This window comes from Taurulus bubalis (genome assembly GCF_910589615.1).
Source record: "Taurulus bubalis genome assembly, chromosome: 15".
In the NCBI taxonomy this organism is placed as follows: Eukaryota; Metazoa; Chordata; class Actinopteri; order Perciformes; family Cottidae; genus Taurulus; species Taurulus bubalis.
Window position 1 is genome coordinate 6,185,683 of NC_136603.1, and position 10,743 is coordinate 6,196,425.

The 10,743-nt window shown below is 40.5% G+C and overlaps 1 protein-coding gene across 1 annotated transcript; it reads right to left on the reverse strand.

Moving 5' to 3' along the window:
• Positions 1-329: 329 nt before the first annotated feature.
• cnot11 (CCR4-NOT transcription complex, subunit 11) lies at positions 330-5,721 on the reverse strand (the record flags this gene model as incomplete). Its single annotated transcript, XM_079231010.1, has 7 exons — positions 330-901; positions 1,264-1,360; positions 2,331-2,533; positions 2,951-3,153; positions 3,876-4,028; positions 4,132-4,296; positions 5,403-5,721. 7 exons carry the CDS (start codon positions 5,719-5,721, stop codon positions 704-706), a joined length of 1,338 nt encoding a protein of 445 aa, XP_079087136.1. The 3' UTR covers positions 330-703.
• Between the last annotated feature and the right edge of the window lie 5,022 nt (positions 5,722-10,743).

Genomic DNA, 10,743 nt, shown 5'->3' on the forward strand with positions numbered 1-10,743 from the left:
AAGCAGACTTTAAAATATCCTGAGACACAGAAGAGTCAATGAAAGTCATAGTATGTCAAAAAAGTTATAAACATAAAAAGTTAATCAAAAAAGGCCATGTCACAGAAAATGTCAGTATGTCAAAAAAGTAATTATAGTATGTCATGAAAATGTTATAAAACGTCATTATTCATAAAAAAAAGAAGTAAATGTCATAGCATAGTATGTCATGACTTGGGAACGTGTTCCCTGCTTTCTGCCTGACTGACGCTTAGCTGCGTTCAGGATGAGGAGCATTGATTTGATTCATGTCATCAATATTTACCTGAAAGAACAAAAATACCACAAGATTGAATTAAACACTTCGTTTAATTTGAGGAAAAAAAATAAATCGCAAGATTTCCAAAGGAAAGAGAGCCCTGGTAAAAAAAAAAAAATGAAATGGTGAACCAAGTGGATCCGTGTCATTTTTTTTTTTTTTTTTTTTCAAACTTCTGGAGAAGAGAAAGGGGAAAATGGTGACAGAGTTCAGAGGCAGAACTGGATTTTAAAGTCTGAAGAAAACGTCACTACATATTTACAATTTTAACTCATTTGAGCCGGCTGCGTTAGTTTCTGCTCCGTGACGTACGAAGACATGAAGAATGTCCCTTTTGATATACGTGGCACTATTCTAGTAATTCGGGCCACTTCTACTGTCTGTGCAGTGTCTCTGTGAGGGTGGTTATTTGGCAGGTTTGGCCTCGGCGGGGTTGTCTCCGGTGTCGAGGGTCTTGAGGAGGCGGAACAGGCCGGCGGCCTCTCGGATGCGGCTGAACTCGATGCAAAAGGCCTGAACCTCGATGAAGAGGTCCTGGACGTTGATGATCTTGTTTCGGATCAGCGACTGGAGGAAGACGCAGACCAGGCGGACCAGGCGGTTCTGGAAGACGACGTCATTTAAGTCAGTGAAAACAACTCTGAATAACAACCATTAAAAACAGCAGCACGGACTAAGGCCCCCAAACTAAAACTCACCATTATAACCTTCAGGGAGGAGGAATTATTATTTAGTCGAAGCTAGGAGAACCAAATACTTCACCAAACAGTTTGTTTTAATTGTATTAAATAATTGTTATGAATGAATAAACAATAGATTATTTTTGGATTTTGGCACCTTGATAACTTCTTTCAACTAATTTTCTGTTTTTGTGAGATTGAAGATCTAATAAAACACAGCATCTTAACTATTATTATTATTATTATTATTATTATTATTATTATGAGTAAAGCGTGGCTCTTTACCTGCATGTACTTGTCTTTGATTTGCTCACAGGTGGAGATGCAGTTGGAGATGTAGAGGTGGATGAACTCTGGAGGCAAGTCCACGGCTGTGGTCAACCTGAGGAAGCACGAGCAACGATTTAGGGAAAAATAAAAATACATCAACATTTAAGGAAGCAATGGCACCTTTAAAAGAGAAACTTCAGTTAGAGTTTGCTAGGCGAACTGGGAAAGCGGCTGCATGCGTCCACGACATTACACGCAACCTCGTGGCTTCTAACTCTGCTGGTGTTGAGATTTAGAGATAAATGATGGATTCAACCTGTTTGTGCATCAGTTGTTGCAGCAATTATGCACCAACCTCGTCGTTTAGGTAGAGAATTCTGAATCAGCATCTCTGAAACCAATATTGTACTTTTGTTACTTTTCAGATGGCACTTTTTCATCCCCTTTCTGCAAAGTGATTCACACCCGTCTCCAGATGTGTAAATATTTTATGTTTGTGATGAACAGAACGATAAAGAGTTTCTTTGTGTGTTGATGAAATTCTCCCGCTAAATAAAAAAAGTCGCTAAATAAAAAAAGTCCTCGAGGATAAACTGCAAAATGCAACGCCACAAAGCGGAAAAAAGGGCTGTTTGCGTGAACAGTTGATCTCCGAGAATGTGATTCATTGCTTTAGGTTAAATTACCCAACAGCATATAAAGGATTTAAAATTAGGACCAACACAGGATATTTTACTGCACAATGACTACTTTTACCTTTCAAACAATGCAAATAATGCTGACGGTACACTTGTTTGTAGTACCGTTATCTGTGCACTTTATTTTATATTCTATTGTAAATGCAATATGTTTCTATTGCACTGTGTTGATTGTTGTTGTTTGTCTAATGTATGCACCACCCACCAAGACAAATTCCTCCCATGTGTTACATACCTGGCAAATAAATGGTTCCGATTCTGATAATATTTGCTCACTTTGCCTGAAGTAAGATTTTGAATGCAGGACTTTTGTTTTTCATGGATTGACATTAGTAACTTTACTTATGAAAACTTGGCACACAGTACAGGCGGCGGCGGCCTCACCTGTTGACGACCTCCATGGAGTGCAGCGACATGTCCATGTTCACCAGCACGGAGAAATACTCTGTGATCTGGCTGCTCTGCATCAGCTTCAGCAGCATCTCGATGGCCACCAGCGGGTTGTTCTCCACCAGGTCGGGGAGCTTCGCCGGGGACAGGCCGATGTGATAAACCAACTTTAGATCCTTCTCCAACTCGGCCAGCAGCTGGAGAGAGAGTGATGAAGAAAACCAGTATTGAATGCATCTACTAACAGATATTACACGTGTATTAAACCCGGATCTATCTTCTTCTTCTGGGTCGTAGCGCTCCACCAGTGAGCTACTACTCTGTTGCCTCCTTCATTTCCATGAACACACACACACACACACAGTAGTTTATTTTGACACAATCCCTTCACACACACCGTCCTGCTGCCCCAAACACTCACTAGAGCGCCATGTGTGAATTAATCCGCCACTGAAAATAGTTCCCAATAAAAGCACTTTCCTCCCGTTTGACCAACTCTTTAAAAAAAAATGACAAGTGAAACTATACATTTGTGTTTTTAAAGATGTTCCTCTTCAACCAATTGGCCTTTAATTAAACAATCATGTGACCGACGCAGCGTGACGCGAGCTCACCTGTGACTGCTGCTGGGCCGACAGCGGGCTCTTGAAGGCCTTGGACATGATGCGTTTGATCTCCACGCCGGTGCTGTTCTTCACACACATGGAGCGATCCCATTGGACGCTGTGGTCCGGCTCGGTGGGGTTCAGCCACGCCAGCTCGTCCTCGCACACGTGCAAAGGAGGCGGCGGCCGGATGAACTCGGGCCGAAAGTGACCTGAGAACAGAGACGGGCGCTTTAGGAGAACAGATGATGCATTCAATGACCACAAGGTACCAGCAACCAGATCCTGCTGAGTCACAAGGTTTATTTTGGTTGCAGATGGAAATTTTTTTTTTTTTATATATTACTTGCCAGTTTTGTAACCATGGCAACATTTGCACCAGATATGAAGGCGTCCTCATATTCACAGAGTCAGCACCATGAGTCAGGATGTGAACAGCAAAGAATTATAATCATCAGACACCACGACGGAAAAAGGGAAGATCTTTTAAGAACACTTCCAACATTGAACTTTTGGTTGTTTATTCATTTCCCTGCTGAGAAATTTAGAAATGTGCCACAACTAAGAACAATTATAATTAGAAGTTGACAGAAGGGATGAGGGCTCTGGGATCTAGAGCAGCTTCTGTTTTGTGGTTTCTCACTTGTTATGTAAACGGAGCACTCGCACCTGAAAACACTTTACCTGAGCAATGTGTTTTTGTGTTGTGGAGTTTAATATGAACTCCAAATTACCAGAAAATAAAAACTAGCTGCTCTGTTAGCACAAAGTACAGAAGTGTGAATACAAACCAGGGCATTTACATTCACTTTCTGACACATGGAACTAAGTTTAGTCCCTGGTTCCTTCTGTCGAAAAACAAAGTTTTGTTCCGTTTTCTACACAACGACCAATTCTCGAACTTTAAAGCAACATGAGCATCAAAACCACTTACTCTCCAGTGGAGGACGGGGCCCTGTGACCAGGGACTCGATGATCTGATTGGCCACGGAGCTGTCGAATCCTGAGTTAGATGAGTCTGGGTCGGGGTCGTTCAGGATGCTGGGGAAGCTGGCTTTACTCTGAGTGGGCAGCTCTGACTGACGCTCTGCACAACAACAAAAGACACAAAACACTTCAAGTTCCGCCCTTGCAACACGAGCGCCGTCGGCTTCTTCAGTAGATGAACATTTATGTCGCCGCGCACTGACCTGCCAACGCTAGCTGCAGCCCACTGATGTCTATGGACTGGGGCATGTTGCCGACGTCCATGCAGGACACTTGTCTCGGCGTCTTTTTGAACAGATCTCTGGGCGGCGCCAACATCAGCTGAGACAGGAAGAACTTCTCTGGCTGGGTGATGGGAGGCAGGAAGCCTGGAGAGATCACGGGACAGACGTTTGAATTATTCAATTAGTTGTTTGGTTGATGAAATGTTACAAAACGGTGAAAACATTCCCATCAGAATTCTCTACGGCTAAAGACGGACGTCTTAAAAAACTGCCCAAAAGCAAAAGAAACTCAGTTTACAATAATGTTCAACTGAGAAAAGCAGAAAAGCCTCACATTCTTTAGTATTATTGGCTAAAAAAAAAAAAATCTTCTGAGATTGATGCGCAATCAAAGTAGTTTGTTAGTTACGGTTTCTGTCAATTGACTGATCAATAACTCGACTAATTGTTTCAGTTTCAAAACATGGACTTTCATTTGAGAATAATATAGATTCTACATTTGAATTATTGATTCATTAATGAGGTCATCGCTTCAATGTTGCAGACAGCAACTTTTGAGATTATTTGAATTATTCTCTATAGTCATTTATCTGGTAGCTTGTGAATTTCTTACACTGCGATAAATAGTTATTATCTTCACAAAAAGTAATAATGTATTTTGTTTGATTGTATCATGCATCTACAAAGTAACTTAAGTTATCAAGAAAGAGCAAAATGTACAATATTTGATATTTTGTACTTTTTACTCTATTACGTGTCTTGATAACTCAAGTTACTTTGTGTGTGTGTGTGTGTGTATATATATATATATATATATATATACACACACACACACACACACACATAAGTAGATGCACAAAGTAGCAAAACATGAAAGTCCTAAAATGTCTTACAAGTACCTCAAAATTGTACATAAATAAATGTTACATTCCACTACTGCATTAGTGTGCAGGCCCACCGACTCCTTTATATTATACTTTCCTTCAGTGCCCTTGTACGTCTTTTATTAAAATACAATTGCCACTTTGACTTTATATGACATTATTTTGACTTATTTTAAAGTAGTTATATCTATGTTTATTGTTATGCACCTGTCCCCTCCTGCAACGAACTCTGCAATAAACGATGCTGATCATTAATCTCCTGTCCTCTTGAATGCAATCCATCTTTGGCACACAGGACAACACAGTTTTGAGTAATACAAGTGTTGTGCATCACACACACGCACATACACAGACACGCAGACCTACCGGAGAGCACCTTCTCCTGCTCCTCCCCGACAGGTGAGGGGTTCAGCAGGTGTGCAAACACGGCGGCGAACGGGTTGGCGGCCAGCGGCTCGGTGCGGTACATCTCCCACAGCAGGTAGAGCGCCGTGAGCCGCTGCGGGGAGCTGGGCAGCAGGTCCGGCTGCTGGAGGAGCATGACCAGCACCGAGCCCACCCGGAAGTGCTCCGCCTTGCCGAAGTAGTGGTGGAAGTGGGTCGAGAGGCTCTCGAAGGTGTTGGTGCATGCCTCCTCCGATATGATGCTCAGCAGGTTGGACAGCTCCTTCGGGGCGAGGGTCATGGTCTCCTCGCCTCGGTGACGTCAGCAAAGCTGGTCGGCAGATCGGCGTCGTATAAACTTCTGTATATCGCTGGTCAATACGGTCGCTCTGTCATCACCTGCGAGGAGTCACTCCATGTTTGTGGGCGGAAAAAACAAAACGCACCGAAAGTCATCGCACGCTGAGCAACGAGTTAGCTTAGCATAGCGACGCTAATGCTTAGCATAGCGACGCTAACTGGCGAAAACCGGTAGAGTCATGGTACAAAACTGAAGAGTCCGTCCGTTAAAAAAAAACAACCCCAGCACCGATCAGGTCGGTGGCTACATACCAGTACACACAACACTGGGAAACACTGACCGAGGGGGGAGTATTCCGGTCTGCTGAGGTGTGGGGAGAACTGCTAAACACGGCTCTGCTGCTTAGCCGTTTAAATTCTGATTTGACCCTCCGGGAGCGTTGCATTGTGGGTAGCGTCGTTCTGTGATCCAGGGTATCACTTCCCGCACAAATCGGACCGCTGTTCTCGAAAGAAAACCCCACGCCGACACTTTAAGGTAGCACGTGGCATTACGTCATGTTTTATTGTGACATATATGAATCTATAACCTCCAAACTAACGCGTTTAAAGACACAACTGACCAGAAATGAACACTAAACATGACCGGCTCACGACCCTCTACCCATAAGCCCTTGCGATATACTTCCGGGGTTTGCGCCGCCGCCGGAGTAACAGTCAAAGTTGTAACTCCTTAAAATAGTTCTCAGTCCATTTTCTGCTTGAGCCATTAAAATCATCAGTGATAGGAAATGACTACGTTAATTTATTTATTTATACAATTTTTAGATACTTGTACTTTACTTGAGTATTTACATTTTTTACTTTCTACTTATACACCACTACACCTCACAGGAAAATATTTTAGGCCCAATTTTACAGCTTATTCATCTGATAACTTATCGAATACAATTACTGTTAAGTTTCATTAAGGATGAGGAAAATAAAGGTTTTGAGTTTGTTTATTTAGAGATATGAATGATCTGTTTTGTATGTAATTATTAAAGCAATTAAGTTAATTTATTTTAGTTGATAAACCAAATAAAACCCTAAAAATACATGTTCTAAACACAACTTACAGCCTGTTATCAATCATGATTCTTGCATTATGTTGATATAAATTACAAAGTTTCCACACATAGATGTCTAGAGCCGACAATTCATCTAATTCATCTTCAATTTTGATATTACTTTTAATTAGTTTTACAACAGGTGTGAAGATGATGCAACTCAAGCCATTTAAATTAACTTGTTTTAGAACATTTACTGAAACGTCAGCTTTTTTAACATGACCAATAACGTGACTGCTACTGTGCAGATAGATTTACAATATTTTAAATAAACTCACATAAAACATTTGTCTCAGACGCTCAGACTTTCTCCTGATGTTTTACTGAACCTTAAAGGTTCTCTGTGGAGCTTTTCACCTCGGAGACCTTTTTTTTTAATGAATGAGTGGATTCCTGTTTTGTGGATCTCCTGCATGACGGTGACCCGATAAACATCCCTGCTGTAGTTTCACACTATTCCACTGATATGCAGGTTGCGTTGTCAGGACATGCAGCATTGTTGTTCCCTGAAAAGAACTTCCTGTGAGGCATCTGTGTGTGAAATGAACTGAAACAGTAACACAGACCAGGCTGTTGAAACATTTACTTTGTAATATCTCCCCCCACCCCCTTTCTTACAAAAGAACAATGTGCTATCAGTCGAGGATCAGTTTGGAAAGCAGAAAGTTTCTCTAGACGTTCTACCAGGAACATATGCAGACGCAGGATTCAATCAATATGAAGAGAGATCAATCAGCTCATCAATGAGCTCTCAGCTTAAAGTGGATGAGAACGGTCCAGGGGAAAGCTTCACACTCAAGATCAACTCTTTGTAAACTTTGCTGATAAGAAACAGAGCAGATAAAAGGTTTTCTGTTTGTTAGACTTTAATGAATGTGTGCACAAACTTCTCAAATTGGAATCAGACTCAGAACAGAGCTCATATAATGAAGTTAAGGTTAAACGTCTGCAGGGCGACACATGAAGCAGATTCCTGGTAAAAAAATCCGCCTGAGAGAAGCCGTCTGTCTGATCATCTCATTTCACAGTCCACGCTGTTTTAAAGGGCAACTGCAGGCAAAACAAAAAAATCAGAGCACGCCAACATGTTCAGGGTCACAAGGTTGATCCAGAGCTCATGAATCGATGTCCGAATGTTACGGGAGTCAGATCTGAAGGGACAAACAACCAAGGTCGTCTTTCTGGAAAAAACAGCTCCTAAATGTACATATTTCTCTGATCGACATGACAAATGTTAACTGCTCCCAGAATCCTTTGCGACTCAAATTTAGTCTAAATGACAAAAAAATCTTCTTTTTTAAATTTTGTTTCCCAAACAGAAAACGTGATGATGAGACTGAACGGTAACACGAAAACAATTACAGTTCAGTCTGATTATCAGTCGTCTGTTGAATTTGAATCATGAACTCTGCCTTTTGCCTTCTGCATCTCATTCAGCTTTAAAAACATGAACCACAGAAGCATTTCTTGAATAAAATGTGTGCATTGACGATGAACGGCATTGTTTTTGACTTTATAATCACAAGAATACTGACTGAATGTATAAATCCATATACTTTAATGCACTATGCAAATATATCTAAATAACCATGTCCCCATTATGACCTGAACTTGATCAGTGTGCAATAAAGAGCATTGTGGAATTTGTATTGCCTTTTGTACTGAACATGTTTTGCTGTGATATGAATACAATATCTGTCAAGGGTTAATCAAATATAACATTTATCAATTTGAAAAGTCACAGCAGTCACCTACAAAGAAATGTGCATCATTTGAGATATAGTTCGTCTTTGTAGCATCAAAACTGAAAGATATTGAGCTATAAGTTTTTCAGGAAACTATGCATCTTCTTCCTGTATTTCTCAGAACACTAAAAGGTTAAATGTTGAAAAATGCACTCATGGCTGCTTAGAGTTTCTGCTTTATGTCACATGGTCTGTTGGATTCACACTGGGACTGTTTTGGGTTTCTTCTGTGACTCGAGATCAACTCCGTCCCCAGCATCAGGAGGTAACACGTACAACACATTTTCAGACTGAACGCACACCGACGCCATCTTCAGGAAAATAAGACGCAGCTGAGAAGATTTGTCTTCCTCTCAGGGATCGGCACTCTGGTTCTTTGTGCCTCTTAAATAACACCGAACAACAAGGAGACGCCGTTTCAGGTCCAGTCACTTTAGTCCACAAGGGAAGGTTTGGTTCATACTGCACACACACACACACACACACACACACACACACACACACACACACACACACACACACACACACACACACACACACACACACACACACGCACGCACACACTGATACCTGGATATATGGCACAAAAATATCCACCTTCATTCAATCTGAGAGTCAGTCTGGAGTCCAAACACACGGGACGTCTTTTTAAAGGGCTATTACAACCAAACATTACTGAACAAAAACATCACAACCTCCAGCTGATCAAACTGAGAGCATAAAGCAAGTAGGTGAGAAAAAAAAATATACAAAGAAAATGAATATGAGAACCTTTTTTTGAATAAAAATGTCAGTTATGTATATATTTATATATATATATATATATATATATATATATATATATATATATATATATATCAGGCATGCAGGCTAACACACTGTAAACGTCAACACTGGCAACAGGTCCACAATCTCCACCAGGCGGTTTGTTCAGGTCCACTTCACCACTCGGCCAAAGGCTGAGGCAGCAAAACCACGAGGAATGAAAAGGCTCAGAAGTCAGACTTCACATACGTGTGAATCCATTTGAAATATGTTCTGGTGTTGTTCGGCGTGAACCGATCAGCGCTTCAGTGGAAGCCGAGAGGAAGACACCAACCTCGTCTGATCAAGTAATTCACATCGAAATGAATGAAAGTAATAATAGGTTATCTTTTGTTCACCTACATGTAAATGATTCCTACATTAAAGTTGAATGAATCTATCTTATCGAAATACCAGTATTTTAGGGATATTAGTGTAGAGTTTAAATAACCCAAAACGCCACTGGCTCCCTTTAATATGTTTTATGCTTATGTTTTATAAGTAAAGGTTTAGATTGTGAAGTTTGAGTTATGTTCTTATACATTATAGTGAAAACTACAACAGTAAGAACCAGGTTGGGAAAAAAACTTGAATTGTGTTTTACTACTAAATCTTCACAATAAAAAAATGAAATGTCTCCCTCTACACTGACCACCAGATGAACTTAAAGTTGTTTCTTTATTGGTGGTAAAATGCTTCATCACCTCTAAACTAAACACATAGAGGCTCAAGTTACAGACTTCACTTCAGAGACGGATGTGTGACGTTAAGGAGTCTGATGATGATGATGAAGATTTATGGCACAAATCTTACTGAAAACTCACTGAGCGTTATTGTTCTTTCTGACGTTTCATTAGTGTTACGCTTTTGTGACACTCAGTGCTTTCATTTCTAATTCCCTTCCCAGAGTTCTCCATATCCTTTTTTTGTTTGTTACTTCAATGACAGATAAGATGGAGTTAAGGCTCTTGAGAGAGTAAAATGTTGAGATATCTGTTAAGGCAAAAGTCAAAGGGAAGTAAAATATAAATAAATATTTCTTATGCACTGGAGGGAAACTGAGAAGATAACATTTGTTTACTTCTAAAGTTAAAAGTAGAATAAATGATGCGTCACTTTGATGATTTTCTGGCAAGTTTGGAATGATTTCCTGCTCCGAGATGTTTGATAAATCCAGACCCTGAAATCAGTTCTGTCCATGAATAACCAAAACATTCTGGCAGGTTCTAGATTTTTTCTAAATTTGATCTGATGATATTAGCTTCACTGTTCACTCTCTTGCAATCATATTACATTTGGATTAAGTTACTGCGAACATGACATTTCCTGCTGCTGCTTCACACTGAAAGAGTGACTTTCACTGTG